Consider the following 26,834-nt stretch of genomic DNA (forward strand, 5'->3'; position numbering starts at 1 on the left):
CAACAGGATGTGCAACTGCCAGCGTCGGAGCAGCCGGGTGACTGTTAAGAACGAGGGACCTGTCCCACCGAATCCCAATGACACACACTTTGCTGCCCTGATGTGAGCACAAGGCAGGAAAAGAGAAGCGAGGTCACATGAGCATCACAGTCCCAGCCCCCTCCCAATCCCCGGCAGCCTGTGCCTTGTTCCATTTCCCACAGTGATGCATCTGGGAGCAGCGCTTCTCCCTCACACATCTGGCTTGGCATCCCTCGGCTTTGTGCCATGCTGGACCACGTACTAACTAGTCCTTATCTCTCCGCTTCACTCCGGACTCTCATCTAAGGAGAAGGCGAGATGCACGCAGGGGCTGCTGGTGAGCGGTGGCAGGAGCTGCTGGGTATGGAGGGGGCACATGCCAGTCCTTGCGGTGGAGTGATACAACATGGGCACAATGCTGGGACTTGCCTGTGACGGCCGGGGAAGCTCCACTATAAGGTAACGCTAATAGGCACCTTATGCTGCTGTAAGGCTTGGGTCAGGTTAAAGGGGTTGTTCACCTTTAAATTAACTTTTAGTATTATTGTAGAGAGTGATATTCTGAGGCAAATTGCAATTGGTTTACATTTTCTTATTAATTCTAGTTTGTGAGTTATTTCGCTTTTTATTCAGCAGCTCTTCAGTTTGCAATTTCAGAAATCTGGTTGCTAGGGTCCAAATTCATGCATTGCTTTGAATAAGAGACTGGAATATGAATAGGAAGATGGTCTGCATAAAAAGATGAGTAATAAAAAGTAGCAATAATAAAACATTTGTAGCCTTACAGAGCATTTGTTTTTAAGATGGGGTCAGTGACCGTCATTTGAAAGCTGGAAAGAGTCAGAAGAAGAAAAGTTGCCAAGGAGGACTATTGCACCAGATGAATCCCATTTCAAAGATAATGGCTGGGCATGCAGAGTTGTATCTGTGAGTTTTAGTTCATTTTATTTCTTTAAATAATAGAATATATGCTGTTGGCACCTGGAACGAGGAGTAGAGCAGTGCTAAATGTATATGTTTTTTTTTTCTGCAAGAAATACAATTTTATTTCTGGGCTTAGACTAATCAAAAGTGTGTTTCCATCTGCGTTTAGAAAGGATTTTAAAAGTACATTTGTTTTGTATCTAGTTTATAGAGCTGCATCTATACATTTCCATCTAAATGGAAATATATATTTATACATTTACTGTATATACATAATATACATTTCCATCTATATGGAAATGTACTCATGGGTAAACAAATGGTGCTCAAGGCAATAACATCAGTGGCTTCTCAGCTACTGGAACTCTGCTAGGATGCAGCTGCCTCAAGGGCAATAAGCCTCATTTGTAAAGTGCGAGGTGCGGTGCAAAATAATGGGGGGCAAAAATGTTTCACGCACTTTGAACCCAGCCCCATAACTAATCTCCTATTGGTGCAGGTCTTTGTGCTCAATTCTAAACATGTGCCTGCAAGTGATGCCTGCATTTAGCAGCACTGTATTTATGAGTGGGGCAGGTGGTGGTAAGTGGGCATCTCCTTGGCCTCCCTCTAGTTTGCACTACATTCAGAAGTGCAGGATAGGAAGTGCCAGTGGGGGGGGGGCTGTTTATGGGATGTGTAAAGTACAGGGCTGCAGTGGGCCAAGAGTGCTGCGCTTTGCACCCTGTGCCAAATTCAGTGAAGGTGCAGAGAACAGGCTACACAGATCCCCGTGGTGCAATTGTCATACACCTGAAGATCTGCTTGTTTGGCAAAGAGGTAGTTCCCTGCTCGCTCCTCTGTCCCTCCATCCCTTCCACCTCTGTTCCTCCGTCCCACCCTCTTCTGTCACTCGCTCCTCTGCCCCTCCCTCCTCTGTCTGTTCATCCCTCCCATGTCCATAACCTCCCCCCATCCCTTGTCCATCCCTCCCCTGCCCCAAAATGCCCCTCCACGTCCCCTTCTTGCACCTATGTTATGGTGCTCGTGCGCACGTATGCACATGGGGGACGGGGTTAGTAGACCAGGTTGCCCAGGGTGCCCAGTCAGCTTGGCTGGCCCTGGGAGGGTCCCATGCACAGGCCACTAATCAGAGCTTGGAGACCACCATATAGTAACATAGTAAGTTAGGAGGAAAAGAGACACACGTCCATCAAGTTCAACCTTTAAATTTTTTTTTTAACCTGCCTAACTGCCAGTTGATCCAAAGTAAGGCAAAAAAAAACCATCTGAAGCCTCTCCAATTTGCCTCAGAGGGGTACATCTTGTATGGTAGCTATGAATAGATGATTCAAATGTTACTGATGTGGTACACGGAATTTCTTCAATGGAGAAGGGGGCATGTGACCCAGATGTTTGAATGAAGTCTATTTTATTCTTCTGCTGCCCTTGCTGTTAGAAAAACTATTGATTAGAAATGAGTGAACAATAGTAACTTCCAAGCCTTCCAATAAACACAAGCTTTTTTTTTTTTTTGTTTAAAAAAAGTGTAAATAAATGAATAGATTAAAAAATTTATTTTTTTTGTAAACTCTGTCCTTTACCCCTCTTTGTCTTATTTGATTTTATCAGTTGAATATATGCGGCAACAGAATGTTGTAGCACAAAACAATACATGCAGATTATGTTATTAGACATTGCAGTTGTATGCACAATTTATGTGAAGGTCACAGATAATTCCAACCTATTGAGAGGCATGGCATTTATTGTACATTAACCAGAATGGATTACAGGCAGGAGCGGAAAGTAGAATTTCTGTGCTTATTAAATCTTTCTCACATTGTTTCTTTGGTTGTTAAGGAAATACAAACATGTCATCGTGAATGGGCGTCAGGGTGTATCCCATCACCGTAAAGTGTCAAGGCAGGAGATTTCATTTTACAATTGTAAGAGACACAGTTCACTGTAAAATTACATCCTTTGTACTCTTTGTCTTTCTAAATTAGCAGCATAAAACTAATGAAGTCAGTCAACCAACCATAAGTAGTTTATTTTTAAAGTAGCTTTGGCACCAAAATTACAGAGCTACCTCTATCATAATAATAGATTAGGGCCAAGGCTACCACAGCTGTGAAGACATTATAATAATATTGCATAATTTTCTGTATAATAAAAACTCATACAAAATAGAAATCTACTGATGTACAGAAGATCCATTTGAAACATGGAAATCACTCTTACGCTGCCAATGGGCAACGGGTCAGGTAATTAGTGGTAGGAAATTTGTCAGCGAGCATTTCTGAGTGATATGATCTGTGATTGCCCCAACAGAGTCATAGAATTTTTTAGAATTTTGTCATCCAGCTCAAGTGAGAATTCCAGCAGGTACAAAAAAGCCCTTGTGCCATTACCCTAAATCTAAGCCAGAGAACAAGACTAGTTCCTCAAGACTAGTTCAGTCACTAGTTCCAACCATTTACTGAGGTCAAAACAATCACTGACAATCATGACAATCATTGGTTCTAACTATCTACTGAAGTCATGGCAGTCGTTGGTTGAAGCCTTCTACTTAGGTCAGGCAGTCATTGATTCCAGCCGTCTACTCATGTCATGACAATTGTTGGTTCCAACCATCTACTGAGGTCATGGCAATCATTAATTCAACCATCTACTGAAGTTGTGACAGTGTTTTAGTTCCAAGCATCTACTGAGGCATGACAGTCATTGGTTCTATCATCATCAATATCAACTTAGGCAATGGCCATAATTTTTTATGACCATCTACCAAAGTCATGATAATCTTTGATTTCAAACATCACTAAGAATTCTTTAATATGGCCTTTTCCAATGCTTTCTGTCAAATAAAAGATTATTGATGTTCTCTCAGATTGAGGGAGATGTTAAATATGGTTGAAAAATGTAGGTAAAAGTTACAACAAAATGGGTAAATTTGTATTTTATGTTGTATTATTTTTTTTATTCTTTACTCTTTGAATTTGATCCCCTTAAAAAAAAAATGGTGAATAGACCTTTATAATAGTTTGTTCTTTGGCCAAAGTTTCTTCACTTATACGTGTGAGATCAGGTGTACGCTCATAACTGTTCCTATACATCCCTTATTCTTCATTCTTCTATTTTTCTTACATATCTCTCACTTATTCAAAATATGTATTGATTTAATCTCATAACAATGGAGTTACTCCCTGTGACATATTTAGCTGTGGGTACATAAAGTCATGAGCATATGTGGGTGCATAAAGTCATAAATTAACAAATGCATGGCAAAGGGTTGAGGGTACTATCTTTTCCTTTATATTATTGGCTGCTTGAAGCCACCTTAGAGACCATGATGCCTATATATAAAAATATGGTTCTGAATGTAACTGTGATATAACATTTCAGTTTTCACTTCTACCATCTAACTCCTCGGATACTGATATGTTGCAAAATAAAACACAGTAACCCAGAAAGAGTGGCTTGAGAGATTGTTTGAGACTTTGCTATTCTTTGCTAATTTCCTTAAGTAGTAGTATAATGGCATTGTAAGCAAATTTATCTGTATTTAGATTTATATGTTTGCCTCTTTAGTGAAACACATCCACTCCTGTTGTTCTGTCTGTCAGTGCAGAGACACTGAAGAGCAGGTGGGAGCACATTGGCTTTTCTCCACTTGCAGAAAAAACACAAGCGCATTAAAAACCAGGGCACAGCTCCGTATTTCATTAGCTTTTTTATGCAGACAACAATTATCCTTGAGCTTCAGAGAATTATCGTACATTATGTTTCTATATAATAGATGAACAAATTGACATTATCATGTAAGACATGAAAGGCCGAACTGGAGGGAAAGTGATAAATTAGCACATCAGGGGGCAGAGCTGTTGACACATATAGTTTTTAAGGTTATTCATTGAATGTTCTGGCTGAGAAAATAACCTTTTGAGCCAGTATTCACCCTCTGCCTGGCAATTCTTACAGGCCTTTTGTCTTTCTGTCATTTGTATTTAGGGCTGCCACCTTTTCTGGAAAATACTTCTCTTTCAGCTTTCTCCCCTGCTATGAGCACCATTTTCACTACCTGGCCCAATAAAAAAACAGACAGGTGGGGACCTGAATGAAGGGTAAGCCAGGGGTTAGGGTTACCCGTGTACTGCCTCTCACATATACAGTGCTGCTGAAACACAGGCATTCCTGTATCTATGGGGAAAACACAGGTCTAACCATAGCTCTAACCATATTTATAATACTAAAACAATAGCATTCAGACACATTAAGGGGCAGATTTATTAAGGGTCGAATTGAAAATTGGAATTTTCGATTTTTTTTTATGGTCTAAACCAGGGATCCCAAACCTTTTTCACCCGTGGGGAGCAACATAAGCATGAAAATAGTTCCTGGGAATGCCAACGAAGGGCTGTGATTGACAATTTGGATGCCCCTATGTGGACTGTCAGCATACAGAAAGCTCTATTTGGCAATACAACTGGTTTTTATGCAACCAAAACTTGCCTCCAAGCCAGGAATTCAAAATTAAGCACCTGCTTTGTGGCCACTGAGCGCAACATCCAAGGGGTTGGGGAGCAACATGTTGCTCACGAGGTACTGTTGGGGATCACTGGTCTAAACTGTCAAATTCGACTAGTGAATAATGTAACTCAATTCGAATTTTTAAAAAAATTTGAATTCAATTTAATCCAATTCGTCACCTAAAGCCTGCCGAATTCATGTCTAAGTCAATGGGAGAGGTCCAGTGACCAATGTGAAGATGATAGTAGCCTTCCTGACATCGATTCAAATTCGTTTTGACTTTTTCGGTAAAAGTAGTCACAGTTTAAGATATTACATTTTTTAACAAATAACCCCCCAATCGAATTTAGAGGAAAATTTAATTTAATACAGTTAAAAAAATACTCGTTTACATGAATTCGAAATTCGACCGTTGATCAATGTGCCTCTAAATATCACCACTTGGTACATAACACCACCATGGTACATTATGGGTGCCACCATTTTTAAACATTGAATTTGATACTTTTTGTCAGTCTGGCATAAAATAATACACATCGATATATATATATATATATAGACAAATACAAGATTCCTCTGCACTCAACCCATTATCAATATATTTAAGACAGCGACATTTTGTGCATACTGCTACTGAAAAATGCCTTACCCTTTAAACAAAACAGGGATTGTTTGTCCATATATTGCAATATATTTAAGCTGACCAACTACGTCAAAGTCATCCCATATCTGGCCAGTCCTATGCTCAATTTTCATCTGATTCATTAAGAATTCTATGGTTTCATTATACATTTTATAAAAGGGACGAATACGTTTTACCTGCAACTTACTAGCTGCTTTCAAAATATATATATATATATATATATATATATTTATATATATATATATATATAGATATATATATATATATTCAAGTTAGATCTTTATGATGGATTATTTCTGACTACACTGTACATTAAAAAAAAACAAACAGCATCTAGTATTTTCTATAATGAATGGGCAAATGTGAGAATACTGTGTTTTGGGGATCTGTAACAAAGTAAGTTGGGCACTGTAGGAGGAAATAGAATCCTTTGAATTTTGCTTGGCCGCAATAAACAATGACAACGGGAAAGCAATGCTCAACTTGAATGCTGTATAATTCACCAGGGAATTAAGCACCAGCCCTGAACTGAAAACAAATCCATAATGGAACAATGAATAACTTTGCTTTGCTTCATGAATAGCAGTTCATATCCTTTATCCTGGGCAGGAAATCAAGAAAACCCGTGAATGTAAGCTGAAAATACTTTTTTATATATATAATTTGCTTAATTATTACTGCATATAGTACAGAGCAGCGTTCAGGCACATGGCTCATAGTTCTCTCAATCTGCATTTGGTCCCCGGGCATGGACAGATTAGGCAACTTTGTCAAGACTACAAGGATTGGAACCAAAACATAAGCAGCAAGGGAGGAATACTTTGGAAACTATAAAAGATGTAAATGTGTTCTGAATATATAACATTGTAGAATATATTAGTTGAAGCGAATAAGTGAAGTAAAGTAGAAAGGAGGTGGTTAACATGCATGGCAGTGAGAGATACAAATATACAAGGACAGAAGGAAGAAATTGCATTGCGGCAAAGATAAAGTGGTCTACTGTATATTAAAGGAACAGTTCAGTTTAAAATGGGTAAATAGATAGACTGTGCAAAATAACATTTTTTTCTAATATAGTTAGTTAGCCAAAAATGTAATGTATAAAGGCTGGAGTGACTGGATGTCTAATATAATAGCCATAACACTACTTCCTGCTTTTCAGCTCTATAACTCTGAGTTAGTCAGTGACTTGAAAGGGGGCCACATGGGACATAACTGTTCAGTGAGTTTGCAATTGAGCCTCAGCATTCAGCTCAGATTCAAAAGCAACAGTTATGGCCCATGTGGCCTCCCCTCAAGTCACTGATTGGTTAATGCCTGGTAACCAATCATTGGAAACCAAGAGAGCTGCAAAGCAGGAAGTATAGTTCTGGCTATTATGTTACAAATCCAGTCACTCCAGCCTTTATACATTACATTTTTGGCTAACTAACTATATTAGACACATTTTTTATTTTACACAGCCTATTTACCCAGTTTTTATTTTTATACTGAACAATTCCTATAAGAAGAGAGTAAATATGTGAGCTATATTACAATTTGGGTAAAAAGAATGGGATAGTGAGGGGGATCAATTGTTGGGAGGATGTTTGGAAGACAATTTAAATGGGTGGTTCACCTTTAAGTTAACTTGTATATTATAGAATGGCTGGTTTTTATTTGGCCTTCATTATTTCCTTTATTTATAATTGTTTTTGAATTATTTGCCTTCTGACTCTTTCCAGCTTTCAAATGGGGGCCAAAACAAACGCTCTCTAAGGCTACACATGTATTGTTATTGCTGTATTTTTTATTCTGGCCTCTCCTAATCATATTCCAGTCTCTTATTCAAATTGTGCATGGTTGCTAGGATCATTTGGATCCTAGCAACCAGATTGCTCAAATTGCAAACTGGAGAGCTGCTAGGTAAAAAAAAACGGGGTTATAGGGGGTTATTCATCAAAGTCCGAATTTATATGAAACGGCTCGGGTTTTTCCGCTTATTTATTATTACATTTTCCCGAAAATTAGCTTTTTGGGAAAAAATCCGATATTCACGATTTTTTCGGATATTTTATCAGATTTTCACAAATTTTTTGAATTTTTCACCAGAAAACTTTGGGGTTTTGCACGAAATCCAGCGCACTTCAAAAAATCATTGGGACTTCTCCCATTGACTTATAGGCAACCTCGACAGGTCTGATCAGCCGGATTTTCAGATTCGGACTTTTCCATCCTCTAGGTTTAATAAATTCCGAAAAAGTTGTAAAAAAAAAAAATCACAAATTTTTCGTGATTTTTGCATTCGGAGTTTAGTAAATAACCCCTTAAAAGTTAATTTGAAGGTAAATAACCCGTTTGACATCCCTAATGTACACAAGGGATTCTGCTAATGTTCAGACTGATGGCAAATGGCATACCATAAAATCAGGCCTTACAGGAGATATAAACACAAAACAAATCTGTTTCTGTTTGATTCATGATAGTACATTAGTGTTATTATTTGCTGTTTAAGCCTCTGTTTCTCTTGGTATATCCACTGGAATTTTAAGGTAAGTCAGCTTCAAGTGTAGTAAAAGTGAATGCTCTGTTATTAAGTTCAAATTGATCAAGTCCTGTTTGAACGCAGTGGCTCCATATTGTTTTTGTTTTTATTGGCAAACCCGGGATACATGTGCTGCTTTTCTGCTTATGGAACCAACCAGTCAAATCAGTGCAAATTTCCTGTACATATGGGTAGCCAGCCTGCACTAATATCTGACCTATAATCATGTCAGCAAATGGTTGGGTATCCCTAAATTTGGGGAGCACGTGGGCATTTTAAATTAATTGCTTTCTACATCCCACTTCTTCTACAAAAATTAATCTAGCCTTTTTTTTGGAAATATTTTTAGATATAGAGTGACAGTTCTATTTTAGTCACTTTTTCAAACTGGGTATTACAAAAATGAACAGCAGCCTCTGTGACAAATTTGAGACAGATTTAATTTCTGCACCTTTATACATTGCCTGTCTCTAAGGGGCAGATTTACTAAGCTCCAGTGAATAATTCGAATGAAAAAATATTCGAATTTCGATGTAATTTTTTGTGTACTTTGATTTGATCAAATTGGTCAAATTCGAACGAATTGATCGAATCGAATGATTCGAACGATTCAAAGTAAAAATCGATTGACCATTCGATAATCTAAGTACTGTCTCTTTAAAAAAAGCTTTGACTTCATACTTCACCACTTTAAATCTACCAAAGTCCAATGTTAGCCTATGGGGACCCATATTGGGTCGATTAAAAATCGTTCGATCGATCGCTTAAATTCGTTCCAATCGTTCGATTCAAAGGATTTTATTGTTCGATCGAACGATTTTTATTCAATCGTTCGATCAAAGCTTTTGCGCTAAAATCCTTTGAATTCAATATTGGAATTCGAAGGATTTTACTTCGAGGGTTTTTTACCCTCGAAATTCGACCCTTGATAAATCTGCCCCTAAGTGTTGTCGGTGGTTGGTGGTGAAAGCTTTTATTTCATAAGCTTTGTTGAGCAGGATCATCTTTACCTCTTGTATTGGTTATTTGTTCAGGGTTACCAGATCACTTGAAAATTCAGGGTCACATCTAATAAATGCAATTTTATATGTATGTATTTTTGTATGTCATCTATAAATTTGATGTATAAACCTTCTATTGTTACATAGTTACATAGTTACATAGTTAAATTGGGTTGAAAAAAGACAAAGTCCAACAAGTTCAACCCCTCCAAATGAAAATCCAGCATCCATACACACACCCCTCCATCACTAATGAATATATTGGTGCTTTATAATATGTGTTACTGATAATAATTGACTAAACCATTGGAGCAAGGGTGTGCTTTACAGAGGAAGAGCAACCATGTCCTTTTATTTTGAGTGCAGAACATTTCTGATATAAATTTTTATAATGAGCCTTTCAGAAAATCAGGGCACATATAAATTATTTTCTTCATATATTATACACAGTGGGTATCATAAAAATGAGCTAGCAACAGTATTACATAGATTAAAAAATCATTTTATAAACATTTTTCAGTACTCTTTTCTTCTGCAGCCTTCAGTACTTATGGGGCTAAATTTACTAAGCGGCGAAAATTCACCAGCGGCGGCTTCGCATGCCATCGCAACACTTCACCAGGCAAAAATTAGCTCCGACAACGATAATTTACTAAAATGAGAAGTTGCGTCCAGGGTGCCAAGCGAATTTTCACTAGCGTTACGTCGCAATCAAAGCAAAGATGTGCTAGCGTTCAATTCTGCCTAGCGCAACTTCGTTAGACGTCTTCGCTCAGGCTAAATTGCATACGGCAGGAAATTATAAAGTTGAATGGACGTATATGTTGCAGCAAATACATTACATTACACAAGTCCAGGGAACCTTAATAAAGACAATACAGTTGTTATAATGCCCTACACATAAGCCCACTGTATAGTTTATGTGCCATATGTTAGAAAATGTATGGAGGAACCCGGTTACCCAAAAAGATTTTTAAGGACTTTTGCAGGCTATCACTCTGAAAAAAGGAAAATACACCAGCATTTTTTGGGACTTTTTCCACTAAAAAATATGATTTAAATAACAGAAGATTGAGGAAGATCTATGCACTCAAATGCACTTCGCATGGTCTCAGCTGGCGAAGGAAAGTCTGGCAAAAGAGTTAACGTTCAGTAAAATCGCATCTTAGTGAATTTGCAAAGTAACGTCCATTCGCTAGAGCAAAAATTCGCCTGGCAATAGAGTGCGAATGATCGCTAGCGTCTGTCTCTTTCGCTAGCGAAGTTACACCTGCGCCCGTTAGTAAATTGTAGGGATGCACCGAATCCAGGATTCGGTTCAGGATTCGGTCAGGATTTGGCCTTTTTCAGCAGGATTCGGCCAAATCCTTGTGCCTGGTCGAACCGAATCCTAATTTGCATATGTAAATTAGGGGCGGGTAGGGAAATCATGTGAATTTTCGTCACAAAACAAGAATTTTTCTCAATTTTTCCTTTCCTTTCGGATTCGGTTCGATATTCGGCCGAATCTTTCACCAAGGATTCGGGGATTCAGCCGAATCCCAAATAGTGGATTCAGTGCATCCCTAGTAAATTGCCTGAAAACGGTAACGCTGGCGAATCATCGACAGTGTTACTCACTTCGCCCTTTAGTAAATCTGTCCCATGACTTCTGTGTAACTGCTATAGGGCATTAAATGCTATTTAGCTGGGTTAAAGCCTTATAAAGTATACATCCAAAAGTCAAACGTGATAAAGTTATATGTGTCTATTACAGGAATACAGGGACTACTTAATACCTTGTTGGTAAGTGTATATATTCAGTATTTTCACAATTTATTGCTTTGTTTTAATCAAGTGACAGTGATTTGATCTCTATTGACAATTTACAATGTATGTTAATCAGGAATAACCAGGATATAATGGAATCGTAACATAGTTGTCTTGCTTTACAGAATGGAATATGAAGCTACCCAACTTGAAAAGCAACATGTTCATAGTGTGTATGAAAGCACAGCCCCTTACTTCAATGAAGTGCAAAGTAAAGCCTGGCCAAAGGTGCGCCAGTTTCTTCTGGAACAAGAGCCTGGCAGTCTCATTGTGGATATAGGTAAAATATTCATAGGAGGTGATAGTGTAAAAACAATGTATGTGTTTAGCCTAATATTTATATCAATGTGTTTTTAGATTTTTTTTTTATTCTTTTAGAATTCATACATTATAAATTATATATTGTAGATGTATTTTCTTTTATAGTTGGGAGAGTTTTGATCTTGAATAATACAACTTGTGGCCAGGATCACACCTATTATCTTAAGCAAATCGAGGCCTGCCTAAGACATTTAATGCTAGAACACATTCTTAAAAATAAAAAAAGTTGCAGCGCCATGTAAGGAATGAACGGAAGCAAGTTTGTTGCAAGCCTTTGTAATTAATTAGGGGCTTTTTATCTGTAGATTATTGAGAAAAATAGGATGGGCTATCTGATTGACATAGCATTACCTTTAGGTCCATGTCACACTAGTGCTCAATGGTGGAAAAATGCTGGGCTACAAATGAATTATCAGTTTTGGTAGAAAAGAAAAACAGACTTGTTGGTCCTCTCTCCTTTGGCCTTTAGCCAGTGCTGATCTTCGTAAACAAGAGCCAAATTGTGTAAACATGTGAAAACATTTAGGGGCAGATTTATTAAGGTTTGACTAACTTTTGGCACCCCTAGTATAACATGCTTTTCCTTAGGAAAGTTGACTCCAACCAGATCTGTGCTGGGTTTAGTACAATAATTTGAAGGAGTTGTGGTTTTTGGGTGATAATCCGAAAAAGATTTTCGACAAAGTTTTTGGGTGTTCAGGTGTCCGATATTTTCGCGATTCTTTTACAGCACCAGATTTTCAGATTTTAGTAAATAACCCCCTTAACAATATTAATAGCTTGACCAAGGGGTTGAGAATAGGTTGTATTCATATGCAATCCATGTTAAATTATACCAAACTGTATTCAAATAGAAAGAGCTGTAACTAAGTCCAATTTGAAACAGCTTTATGGAATCAAGACACTTGGCCTAATAAAATTAGTAAGTGTCTTGATCCGTGAATATATTTGATGTATACTAAACATAAACATGAACAACTTACTGCACCATAAGCCTAATAAGACAAATGATTTATGCTTTCAAAGTTGGGCACACGGGGTCACCATCTTGTAACTTTGTTAAACATCTTTGCAAGACCAAGACTACGCACATGCTCAGTGTGGTCTGGGCTGCTGTTGGGAGGCTTAGGGATCGTCATAAATTATTAAAACAGTGTATATATATATATGAGGTGATCCCACTGGTGTCTAATAAAAGGGCAGTCAAGTTTGGGAGTTTTACTTTGAAAGCAGCTAGTAAGTTGCAGGTAAAACGTATTCGTCCCTTTTATAAAATGTATAATTAAACCATAGAATTCTTAATGAATCAGATGAAAATTGGACTGGCCAGATATGGGATGACTTTGACGTAGTTGGCCAGCTTAAATATATTGCAATATATGGACAAACAATCCCTGTTTTGTTTAAAGGGTAAGGCATTTTTCAGTAGCAGTATGCACAAAATGTCTCTGTCTTAAATATATTGATAATGGGTTGAGTGCAGAGGAATCTTGTATTTGTCTATATGTATTTTGTGGTCACACCCTCATTGCACCCCCGCCTAATGATTTTAAAAACTAGTGGTGAGCACAACTTTCCCTTGTTATATATACTGTATATATATATATATATATATATATATATATATATATATATATATATATATATATATATATATATATCGATCGTCATAGATTATCAAAACAGTATATATATATATATATATATATATATATATAAATATATATACTGTATATATATTTATTTCCAGGAAAGAAAAGTTGATGTTCCACTCCTGAGAGTAGAATTACAAATTGCAATGAAGCCCAGTATTACAGTAAATTATACTGGCAAGCCAAAGGGGAAGTATTTGCACTAATCCCAGATTTGGTTACAGATTTTAAATCTCATGTACAGATGTATTGTATTAATTATGCATGAGTAGATACCAAGCATTACACCAAACACCAAAAATGTTTTTTAAAGTAATTAATTTATAATGTTCTGTGGATCTGCACTGGTAAAACATTTTTGTTGGTTTCAGAAACACAACCATAGTATAATATATATATATATATGATTAAGCGGCTATGTAGCCCTGGGGGCAGCCATTCAAAGGAGGCTCAGGTTTACATAGCAGATAACCTCTGTAGAATACAATAGGAAGAGGTTATCTACTAAATAGCTAAATGGCTGCCACCATGGCCGCACAGCAGCTTGTTTATATGAGCTATATATAGTGGCACATTTACTAAGGTTCGAATGGTAAATTCGAATTTGAATTCCAATTTTCAACATTTTTTTTTGGTCAAAACTCACCAATTCGAATTTAGAACCACCAACTCGAAACAGTTGTAATTTGACAATTCTCCGCCTAAAACCTGCCAGGTTCATGTAGAAGTCAACGGCTGAGGTCCCTTGAACTATTTTAAGATGTTAATAGTAGTGATGAGCCAAATTTTTGGCAAAAAATAGACTCCAATAAGATGGAAAAAAAGTTTTGTGTCAAAAAAATGTTGCGCGTCAAAAAAATAGTTGAGGAAAACTCAATTCAAATTTAATTTGAATTTGATTTGAGTTTTCGTGTTGGGACTATTCGATCGAATTTTAGACTGTAAAATTTTTTCATCAATAACATACCATTCGAATTGTGAATACAATTAAAAAATAAGGCCTTTGATAAATAACCCCATGGTGTTTCTGAAGCAAACACACCAGTTTTACCAGTGTAGTGCAACAGTACATCATATTTTAATTGCTTTAAAGCACTTTCATTCATTGGTGTTACTGTACCTTTAACCACCTACTCTTGTCTTAAATATGATGACGGAATATATGTAATTGAAACAGCTAAAACGGATACTTTTTTCATCTATTAGGATGTGGGACTGGGAAATATTTGAGGGTTAACAGTGAAATATACAATCTGGGATGCGATTACTGCAAGCCTCTAGTGGAAATTGCCAAGAATAACAAACATGAAGTTATGGTATGTGACAACCTGAATCTGCCATTCAGAGACCAGTGCATCGACACAGTCATTTCCATTGGCGGTAAGTATTGCAATTCTATCCCTATGGGGTTTCTGATTTTACAGAATCAATGTACTGTAGAGTAGTCTGGTAGTACATGCATTCTTTTTCAACTGATATATATTTTTAAAGGCTGACAGGCTTAATGATAATTTATTGTATTTAGTTTTTTGCTACACACAGACACACATACACCGACACACACACACACACACACACACACACACACAGGACCGCCATCAGAAATCACAGGGCTCCATACAAAAAAATTTCCTGGGCCCCCTGGGCTGCTCCCACTGCAAGCCCCACCTACAGGTCCGCCCTCCCCACCCCACAGGTTCGCCCCCCACCACACAGTAAAAAAACAAAAAAAATATTGGTGGCTAGGGTTCCCACATGTTAATAAAAAATAAAAAGATATTGGTGGTCAGGGCCCCCCATAAAAAAATAATTTGTGGCCAGGGCACCCCCATTAAAAAATATTGGTGGCTAGGACCCCACATGAGAAAAAAAATTGGTGGCCAAAATTGGGGGCCAGGCCCCCCCCACATTATAAGAAAATTGGTGGCCAGGGCACCTTAAACGTCCATGCCTTCCCAAAGTCAGCACCTCTCAGAAAGATGGGGGGCCCGACTTATCAAGTAAGTGTGGCATGGCCGGGCCCCCCTTACCCTAGGGGCCCCCTACAACTCTCCCCCCTGTCCCACCCTGATGGCTGCCCTGCAACACACACACCGCTTGTGCTTTGCATCTTTATTTGAAAGAGTTGACTTCCTGTGTGCTAAGCCATTTATTCATACATTTATATGAAAAAACACACACTTTTTATTTCATTCTATAAATGGTCAGAGTAAAATAGCATCATGTCAATAATTCCTGAACTCTGCTTATTCTTCTCCTAGTGATTCATCATTTCTCCACCAAGCAAAGAAGAATCCAAGCAATAAAGGAAATGGCCAGGACGTTAGTTCCAGGTGGTCGGATTATGCTGTATGTTTGGGCAATGGAGCAAAAGAGTCGTCGCTTTGAAAAGCAAGATGTATTTGTGCCCTGGAACAAAGCATTGCTGCCTCGACGTCCTTCCGAAACCGGCCAGCCTGAAAATATTAACCATAATGATAAGCTACAGGACACAACTGCAAACCAAATTATAGGGCTGGAAAGAACTGAAATGAGTAATTTAGGGAATTCGAAGCAATCGCACAAAACGGGCAACTGCATATCCGCAGAATCCTGCTGTATCACTTTTCCAAATGATGAAAATAGACTTTACAGTTCCATAGGTCGATCACTCCGTTCATGGTTTTTCTCTCGATCGCTTGATGAATCTGCCTTAAGAAGGCATCTTGACAAGATGAAGTGTTTCAGCCAAGTTGGTGGATGGGTAAACAGCCCTGTATCTCTCCAGCCTTCTCGGCACTGCAGCATCGATCTTGGGCACGAAAGGTTGTTTATGAAGAAACATAGCTTTGATGATGATGTATTCATTAAAAATAAATCACAAAATAATACTCAGTGGATCAAAACTTTAAATGCGGGACAAAATGAAAATGGAAAGTTCTGCGAACTTGATCCTAAAGACCCAAAGCAAGCTTCCAAACAAATAGAGGAAACACAGTACAGTAACTACATAGGCAGCCATGAAGATAGTCAGCTTACACATTGTAAATTATTAAAGCGAACATCAACGACAGAATCAAATGATTCCATTTTGGATGAAACCGTATCAGTCGGGGATGAGGAGAATGATCACAGTGATTCCAAAGCATTCATGAGATACTACCATGTGTTCCGGGAAGGGGAGCTTAGCAGTCTGCTGGAAACGGATGTACCGGAACTTCAAATTACAAGTTCCTGCTTTGACCATGGCAATTGGTGTATAATTGGAGAGAAGAAAAAAATTAGCAATCAGTCATGATGATTAGAAGTATGAAAACTATCCAAGAGGATGCAATTAAACTGTAGCTTTTTGTCTAACTTAAAAAAGTTGTTTTCAATACAGTTGTTTCACAAAATATAGGGGTTATGTAATAAAAGTTTGCACAGGAGCAGTAACCCATAGTAACCAATAAGCAGGTAGCATTTACTGGTTACCTGTTTAAAAGCAAACATCTTATTGGCTGAAATGGGTTACTGTTCCTGGACAAATTTTATGTTTTTGGCCAAATGGGGACTAGTCTATTAAATAGGGATGGTAAAGTTAAAAACAAGTTTCTTAGTTAAACTAGAGACGTGATCCAAGATTCATGCTGGGAGCATATTGGAAATGTACAAACTAGACAACATAGCTGGTTGTGTCTTTAGTGTACTACCATGGACATCAGAAATCCAATGAGAGCCACAAAGACATTTACACTGTATAAGTAAAGTTTTAGGGGAAGATAACTTGTTGAACTGTAGAGCTGCTTTATATTTGGTATTGTACACCTATTTTATGCTAGGGGTGTATAAGGCTGAGATTGAGTTGTGTAAGGACATTGCTTGACCTTTAATAGCTGTATGCATGACATCATCAATTAAACAGTGATATTTATCCTTATATTTGTTACTTAGTCATGTCAGAGAGTGACAAATATAAGCATACATTTCTTTGACCCTTCTCTCTCCCTTCACACAATCATTTCTACTGAGGACAGTTAAACAGGGCTATATTTAGGACCTTAGAACACCCCCAATGTAACGTTGTGATGTCACTCACACTGATGCAAATGAAGTCACTTCCAGCCTATGTCACTCTGCCATGCTCTGAGGCCTGCATTAAGATTTCCAGTGGCTGGGGGGGGGGGCATTTTTGATTATTTATTTAAAAAAAAAAATGTATGTCTGTATTTGTTATTTAGGCACCTGAGGGCTACCCACAAAAGCTGCAGCCCTAGGCACAGGCCCTTTGGTTCCTATAGATACATATGCCTGATACCTAAGCTAACCTAAATACAATACAATAAATATAGTATTTGATGTGTTCAGTGATGCTAGACATGCCTGTGAGAGACTGCATAGAGAAAGGCAATTGCTTTTTATATCATGCCCCTCGGTGGATAGCATAGGGAACAGGCTCAAACTGCTGGCTTGTATTATTATTTATAATCTGTTATTAACAGGTTATAAACTACTTCAGAGGAGTTAGTCTTGTCCCTTAAAGGAGAAAGAAAGTCATCTTGCACTTGTGGGTGCCAAATTTTAGGCAAGTGATTGTATTTACTTACCTGAAACCCCAGGTCGGTGTTCCTATCAGCAGAAAACTGCACCACCCTGGGTCATTCCAGTGAGCACCACAGATCGATCTTCTTCTGGCTTCTTCTTTCTTCAAATTTCCCGGGGCAGACTTATGTGTAGTAGAACAAAATAGCCGATTTTTTAGTTAAAGTTTGGCTTTTTGTTCTACTGCGCATGAAGACGGAAGAGGATCGTTCCGTGTTGCTCACTGTTATAACCCCTGGGCCGGTGCAGTTAGCATTAGAAACTGTAACTAACAGGCTGAGATGGGACAGTCAGGTTGGCAAAGTCAGAGTGTCAGAGAGTCAGGCTTAGGAACTTCAACTAACAATTATATACAAAAACAAACCTCTCAGCAAAAAATGATCAACATGACCTATAGGTAACATTTAGGGGCAGATTTACTAAGCTCGAGTGAAGGATTCGAATTAAAAAAACTTCGAATTTCGAAGTGTTTTTTGGGCTACTTCGACCATCGAATGGGCTACTTCGACCTTCGACTACTACTTCAACTTCGAATCGAACGATTCGAACTTAAAATCGTTCGACTATTCGACCATTCAATAGTCGAAGTACTGTCTCTTTAAGAAAAACTTCGACCCCCTACTTCGGCAGCTAAAAGCTACCGAAGTCAATGTTAGCCTATGGGGAAGGTCCCCATAGGCTTGCCTGGGATTTTTTGATCGAAGGATATTCCTTCGATCGTTGTATTAAAATCCTTCGAATCGTTCGATTCGAAGGATTTAATCGTTCGATCGAACGAATAATCCTTCGATCCTTCGATCGCAGGATTTGCGCTAAATCGTTCGACTTCGATATTCGAAGTCGAACGATTTTAGTTCCTAGTCGAATATCGAGGGTTAATTAACCCTCGATATTCGACTCTTGATGAGTCGGCCCCTTAATGTACATTCATATGCTAAAATAAATTTTTTAGTGTCAGTATCAAGTCTTTATACCCGTCATAATAGTTTCTGTATTCTGTGGTAATGCACCCCCTACTTCTTTCCCCCTTCTGCTTTCTATCCCTCCAAGAAACCCCATTATATAAAAATATAACTTATAAGTGTTTCCCTACATAGCTTTGCAGAGAGGGGTTGTAACTGTTTCATGCTGTTAAACATTTCCGCTAACCGGCGAAAATTAGCCAGCGCTGGCTTCGCGCACATGGCAACACTTCGCCAGACGTGAATTCGCCTGGACAACGCTAATTCACGAAGATCCGAAGTTGCGCACAGGGTACCGAACACTGGTGAAATTACGCCAGCAAAATTACGCTCAGCAGTTCGAAGTTACTCTAGCGTCGGCTAATTAGCATACGGCGTGCAGTTAAAGTACAATGGCCGTATACGCTGCAGCAAATACATTACACTACACAAGGCCAGGGAACCTTAAAATTATATAAAGTTGTTATATTGCCCTACACATGTGTCCACAGTATAGTTTATGTGCCATATGTTAGCAAATGTAGGGGGGAAGAAGGGTACCCCCAAAAAAAATGTATGATCTTTTTCAGTCTATCACCCTTTAAATAGGAAAAAAACGCCATCGTTTTTTGGGACTTAGAATAATTTTAAACTTTTCTTTGAGGATCTCCTATCTACTCTATTGCACTTCGCCTGGTCTGAGGTGGTGAAGGCAAGTCTGGCAATAGAGATAATGGTCAGTAAAATCAAAAACTTAGTGAATTTGTGTAGTAACGCTCTTTCACCAGACCGAAAATTCACCTGGCGTTAGAGTGTGAAGTTGCGCCAGAGTCTATCTCCCCAGCGAAATTACGCCAGCTACCATTAGTAAATCTGCAAAGTGACGAAATGACGTCACGCTGGCGAATAAAGATATTTCGCCCTTTAGTAAATTTCCCCCTTTATCCTAAGTCATATACTGTTTATGCAAAATTGGTAAATCCTCTGCTGGTACCCTAGTCTATTGTAAATTATATGTGAGCAAATTGAACACAATTTCCACTCTGAGGCACTGTGCTGGTATCTAGAGCCCTTTATACTTAGTTACTAAGTCAGTATTTAGAGGAGGATTTTGATTGTTGTTGTACCTGTGTAAAGGGGGAAAGTTCTTTACAGTAGGTATATTACACAAGACAAAATGGATCAGGCATTAGTTGGCCTGTAATACATACATAAAAGGCATAAGTACTTGGGTTTTTCAAGTTATTACACAAAATACAAGTGTATCGGCACTGAATAAAAGGTTGTGATGGCCTATGGCAATCAAAATAATACTGCTTTAGGAAACAGAAGATGTAGCATCTATGATCTTCAATCAACATAAACTGAATGTCTGGTAAAAACCAATGTTAAGAGCGCCTTTAAAGCCATGTGTTATCAAAGCCAACTGACAAACGTGTGTAACCTTGCATTTTGGGTACAAAAGTAGAATAAATATGGTCTTCACTACATTGTTACATCTGGACTGCATTATGCTTGGAGAAGGCCAATATAAGCCTAAATGGCTTGTCCTTATCATTTATGGATCTGAATTGATGAAAAAAGTGTTTCTTTAAACATATTTCCATCCATGACCCAAAATATCAAGATACTAATGGGGGAATGTAATATTGGTCACTAACACAAAAATCCTTCGCAATCCCTTTGCAATGCGAATAAATGTTCACAAAGTGAAAAATTTTATAGTTTGCAGTGTGTGTAATAAAATTTCGCAATTGCAAACCATTTTTTGTGACAGAATATTTAACGAAACTGCAATGTGCAATTAAGATTCGCAATGCAATAAAAGTAGGGATGCGCTGAATCCACTATTTTGGATTTGGCCAAACCCCCTAATTCTTCGCAAAAGATTTGGCCGAATCGAATCTGAATTTGCATATGCAAATTAGCGGTGGAAAGGGGAACATTTTTTTACTTCCTTGTTTTGTGACAAAAAGTCACACGATTTCCCTCCAGCCCCTAATTTGCATATGCAAATTAGGATTTGGATTCGGCTGGGCAGAAGGATTCAGCCAAATCCGAATCCTGGCGAAAACTGTCGAATCCTGGCTGAATCCAGAACCGAATCCTGGATTTGGTGCATTTTTGCACAAGTTTTGGGTAAGGTAATGCTGGGTAAAAGAAACCCGACATTGTTGCTAAAAAACATGTAGAATTGTGTCATTTATAAGCAGTTCACGGCTGATAAGTTGCTGACTCTTTCCATCGTCAGCTTTTATTTGTCAATGAATGGCTGCCTTTGTTCTGCTGTTCATTTAATTTGTAGTATGGATCAAATATTGTGACTGATTATTGGATTGATGAAATTAATTGCCTCTGATAGTCAACGAGACTCACAATATCTCTGGTACATTTCCAAGACACATTTGTGCTGGTTAGACAGGCCTTTGTATTTTAGCCATTAAAGAGGATCTAAGGGATAGTGCAGCAAGACGCCATGTTTATGTTTGGTCTGTAAGAATTACGTTAATAGATTTATGAGAAAGATAATGCAAATGGGGGTTTCTTAAAATTGCTATGTATGAGTTATTCTTGGAATACTTGACATATAATGAGAGCCTTATGAAAAAGAACCCTGGAGGAGGAATTGATCCTGGAGGCCACATTTTAAGGCTATGCCTGGTATAGCACAGACAGCTCACTGATGATTGCTGCCTCACCACAAGTTGTGTCTGACATTTCCAAACCATTGGCTGGAGACTCTTGTTGTATATGAATCAATATACCTTTTCTTCTGAATAGTGCACCATTGACCTACATGCATTCCATTTGCATACAGTACATGTTAAACAGCAGACTGCTGAATAAACATAGTTGTTCCTCAATACAGATATTTGGCTTAGGAGGTTGCACTCTCTATCCATGCATTCTCTTTCCATCCATTATTTTGATTTGATTCCTCCCCACCCTCTATATAATATATATATCACACTATTCACATTTCCCATCCTGCACAGACAGAAATAAGACTGATATAAAATATTGTTTAAATGTAAACCTATAATAAAATCATCATATATTTTCTTAGTAATTATTATACGTTATAAAAGGGCCAGTGTTAACATAAGCCAAATAAAAAGGATTTGAATTAAAAATTGTTTTGTGCCTATTCTTTTCTTTTCAATAATTTTTATTTGCATTTTCAACATTTTGGGCAGTAATAACAGTATCTTAGCATTAATTTGGTGTCCACAGGGAAAAACAAAGGGGGAGGAAGGAGAGGGGAAGAAAAAGATGGTGTGCCCCATGTGCCTATTCTTTTCATTAAAAAATACATGTATATATATATATATATATATATATATATATATATATATATATATATATATATATATATATATATATATATATATATATATGCTTTCTTTTTTAGTATAGGTATAAATGGAGCTGCAGCAAAGCAGAGAGATGGTTTGTTTAATTCTAGACCACTCTCTGGCATCCCTAAAAGCATCACTCTGTCTTCACATGAAGCATGAAATTCTCACTGATTGTCATATTAACCTCCTTATATTTCACACAGCGAACATTATATGGCAGAGCATTTCACTGTGTTTATTAATTTAGCTACATCTATTCGACATCTTATAAAAAATGTAGAGAGGAGCAACTTCTGGACAGAAAAAGGCAAGCTATATCAAATACAGGTATGGGACCCGTTATCCAGAATGCTTGAGACCTGGGGTTTCTGGATAATGGATGTTTCTATAATTTGGAGCTTCATACCTTGAGTCTACTAGAAAATCATGTAAAGTTACATGAAATCAATAGGCTGGTTCTGCTTCCAGTAATGATTATTTATAGCTTAGTTGGGATCAAGTACAAGGTACTGTTTTATTATTACAGAGAAAAACGAAATCATTTTTAAAATTTGGATTATTTCACTATAATGGAGTCTATGGGATAATGGATAATGGGTTTCTGGATAATGGATCCCATACCTCTACCTTAATTTAGAAGATGTATTAATCTACAAAGGGGGACAAGGGCAAATATGTGTTAATATAATATATATATAATAAGGGGAACTAGCGGAAATTAAAATGTAATATAAGCTTTATCATACTGAAATAAGAACATTTCTAAATACAATCAATTGCATATTCTGCATCACTTCTGAAATAATCAAGTTTAACATCACTATTGCTCTAACATCATCTGTTTCTCTTCATTCTGTCTCCATGCAGCAGTTGAGTGTCAGACAATCATTGACAGTTAGATCCATTATATCTTATAGGGGGGCTTCCTTTCCTAGCAGATGAATTAGAGCGCATTCAAATAACTGATTCCAGGACAAACAAAATAACTGCCTTTTGCACAAATCCTGCATGTAGAGAGACATGATGTCTGGTGAATTTAATAGAGTGAGCTCTAATACATCTTCTGGGCAAAAGGAGCCCCCCCATAAGAAATTTTGGATCTAACTGTCAATGAATATCTGAAACCCAACTGCTGCATGAAGACAGAATGAAGAGAAACAGATGCTGAGAGAGGAATAGTGAAGATGAACTTGATTATTTCAGATTATGGAACTCTTTTTTTTATTTTACAACAGGGGGTACTTTATTTATTATAATATAAAAGTTTCAATGAGTCATGTGACAGAAATGACATCAGAACTCACCGTTTATAACTGATGACATCAGAACTCACTGTTTATAAGGATATCATTTACAAGATATTTGTTATATTTATAGCTTTTGTGTATTATATAGTGAATAAAGTACCCCCTATTGTAAATTATAAGGATATTATAAGTTACCGAGGAGTTTCATGACCGAAGGCCAAGTGTTTTAATACAGGTCATGGAACTCCTAGGTAACTTCAAATATCCTCATATTTTGCAACTGGGGGTACTTTATTTATTATAATACACACGTTTCAGTGAGTCATGTGCCAGAAATTACATCAGAACTCACCGTTTATAACTGATGACATCAGAACTCACCGTTTATAAGGATATCATTTACAAGATATTCATGGCTTTTGTGTATTATATGACTATAAACGTTATCACATAAGGTTATAAAATATCCATAACATAAGGCTATGGAATCTTCTACCAAGTAAAGTGGTATTTAAAACCAAGTTGGGTGCTTTTCTAGAAGTTTATCCAGGCAGGGAGCAATCAAATTTTTCATCCTAACCTGCCTGTATGTTACTAGGAATAATTAAAAATGTTATAAAGACCAGTATCTGATTTCCTAAGGGCAGAGACACACGGTCAGATTCAGGGAGACAAATCTCTTCTTCTTTCGGGCGACTAATCTCCCCGAACTGTTTCCTCGTGAGGCAACTTTGGGCAACTTCGGAAAACAAAGTGATTTACTTTCTAGACAGCGGGAAGGCAGTTCGGGGAGATTAGTCGCACTGAAGATGAGGAGATTTATCGGTGGGCGACTAATCTCCCCAAATCTGACCATGTGTGTCTACCCTTAGATCACCATTGTCTACTTTATCCTATACTAAACTTTGTTGTGGAAATAGATTGCCATCTGATACTGTTAAGTGACATAACATTTGCAGTTTGTTGCAGCTCTAATAGCTTACTGACTCTTGCTTTCATCATATAAATGAAAGACAAACCATGTGCCAATTCTGATGCACCAAAAGCCTCCTGATGTTACAGAGACCTTGAGATTATAGGACCTGTGTTTGTGGGAGTGTTATTATACACTGGAACATATCAGCTTTCAGCAGACACCTGGAGTAGAGTGACAGAGAACAACCATCTATTATATTCCATTTTTTTCATTGCTTTGGAGTTTGTTCTGACCCATTGTCTTATCAGATGGCAGCTTGTTAAATTCCAGGAGGCCCTGAATGGCTACAATCACTTGACTACTAATATTCACTAAGTACATGTGGAATGTGAAAATATGTCTACAGTATATACTAAGAATTTGATACCACTTAAATGTAGACAAATTGAGTTCCTACTGGCATGGTAAAAACACTGATTAAATCCACCTTTGCAAAACATTCAGCTGAGTTTAATATAATAATTTTTACTTGCTGAACTATAGTCTAGCTGATAAGAAAGTGATTACTGTATGACTTAATGCAACATAGGCATTAAGCACTTCTGTCGGTGTCTAAAAAATCTCCATTGCAGTGGCCTATCACAATCTATCAAATAAATTGAACTAATGAAAAGTGGACAGCTTGCTGGGAAAATCATAGATTAGAAACAATCACTTTAATATCATGTCGGGCAGGTACCTGTTAAAGGGTCTTCTGTTTACCCCTGCTCTCCTCTCCAGGCCCTGTGGGCAAATGCCAGAGGGGCTGCTGTAAGTTGCCATAGACAGTCACTGTATATTGGGCTGGTGGGAGGCTGTTTGGGCTGCTGTGTGGCCTGTTTGGGCCTATGTGTATCTGAAATTCCAGAGCCTATTTTGAATCTCAGTTCAGGCCTGCTCCCCTCTGTCACTGCAGACCCCCAGCACACACGGCGGGGGCGAGGTAGGTGGCTGGGTTGCCTAGGGATTGCCTTGATGCAATGGAATCTTAGGAGAAATGTCCCACCAACAATGCTATATATGACTATATAAATATAAATGCTGTTGGTGTCCCCACTCGATTCTGTATGAGGCAGAGGTGCAAGATCAATATATTGTGTACAAGCGATGAAGGATCAGCACACTCTTAGTTTCTTGTGAATGAAGTGTATTTATTTGTAACACCACATTACTTCCGACGTTTCAGTCCCTCCTGGGGACCTTTATCAAGGACTATAATATATAAATATATATATAACCAAGCCATAAAATATTAGCAGCTTTCAGGATATGAAACAATGAGAAATTATAAAGGTTCACAAAAAAAAAGCCACAAAATATTAGCAGCTTTCAGGATATGAAACAATGAGAAATTATGTAGGTTCACTCTTTATTCTAAAAGACAAATTCACATCTGGTTGCTAGGGTCAACGAGCTGAGGTTTTATGTTAAGACAGGGGCACAAAACCATCTGAGACATTCTCAATGTTTATCAGCTTTAACTTCTACCTCCCTGCCAAATACTCATATATAGATGGTACATGCCAGCAGCTGAATTGGCTAAAATATCCTGATATAATACACAAAAGCCATGAATATCTTGTAAATGATATCCTTATAAACTGTGAGTTCTGATGTCATCAGTTATAAACGGTGAGTTCTGATGTCATTTCTGTCACATGACTCACTGAAATTTGTGTATTATAATAAATAAAGTACCCCCAGTGTTTTTATATGGTCATGAAACTCCTCGGTAACTTATAATATCCTTATATTTTACAAGAGGGGGTACTTTTTTCACTATATATATCTATAATCAGTGCTGGAAATCTGATGGGGAAGTGGTTTCTTAAATCCGGGGAAATTAACTAAAATAAATATGGGTCCCATAGCTGTACTTATTTATCTCTTTCCTGATTCTGTTTTGTGTTTAATACCATTTTTAAGTTGCCAATGAAATAAGCATTCAATTAAAAGCTTATAGAAATGTATTAGTATGTATGCTGGCTCTGGAGAAAAAATGAATGAGAGTGAAAATGATCCTGTGCTGATCTTTCTCATCTGCTTCAAATCAATCTGACAGCTGCATGAAGAAATAACTGTGTAGAAGTCAACCCTGACACATACCTGGGCTTTGTTCACACAGATATGAAATTAGCTGATAAAATCACCATAGCAAAGGGGATAAAAGCAAATCTAACAATAAAGAAATGTATGGACATACGTATTTTCTCTTATCTGTCCTTTATGGAACACTTGAGAGTGATATTTGAGTAAAGGAGTACAAGGGGTGCTTCACCTATAAGTTAGTAAGTTATAGAATATTCAATTCTAAGAAACTTTTCAATTTGTCCTCATTATTAATTTTTTTCAGTTACATTTTTTACAGTTT

At 37.6% G+C, this 26,834-nt stretch overlaps 1 protein-coding gene across 4 annotated transcripts; it reads left to right on the forward strand.

Annotated features, from left to right (window-relative positions):
• The first annotated feature begins 203 nt into the window (after positions 1 to 203).
• kiaa1456l.S (kiaa1456 like S homeolog) lies at positions 204 to 17,966 on the forward strand. Of its 4 annotated transcripts, none has more exons than XM_041576184.1 (5): positions 204 to 480; positions 825 to 948; positions 11,554 to 11,708; positions 14,608 to 14,781; positions 15,663 to 17,966. In XM_041576184.1, the coding sequence occupies exons 2-5, from the start codon at positions 902 to 904 to the stop codon at positions 16,676 to 16,678; spliced, it is 1,392 nt and encodes a 463-aa protein (XP_041432118.1). In that variant the 5' UTR covers positions 204 to 480; positions 825 to 901; the 3' UTR covers positions 16,679 to 17,966.
• Positions 17,967 to 26,834: the final 8,868 nt, after the last annotated feature.

The sequence above is a fragment of the Xenopus laevis genome, chromosome 1S (assembly GCF_017654675.1).
Source record: "Xenopus laevis strain J_2021 chromosome 1S, Xenopus_laevis_v10.1, whole genome shotgun sequence".
Taxonomy (NCBI): Eukaryota; Metazoa; Chordata; class Amphibia; order Anura; family Pipidae; genus Xenopus; species Xenopus laevis.

Bases quoted from the DNA above. Each gene is read 5' to 3' on its own strand.
- kiaa1456l.S (XM_041576180.1), top strand. From the start codon at position 428: ATGGGCACAATGCTGGGACTTGCCTGTGACGGCCGGGGAAGCTCCACT. The intron at 11,709-14,607 runs GTAAAATATTCA...TTCATCTATTAG, and splicing joins CAGTCTCATTGTGGATATAG to GATGTGGGACTGGGAAATAT. The intron at 14,782-15,662 runs GTAAGTATTGCA...TTCTTCTCCTAG, and splicing joins CACAGTCATTTCCATTGGCG to TGATTCATCATTTCTCCACC.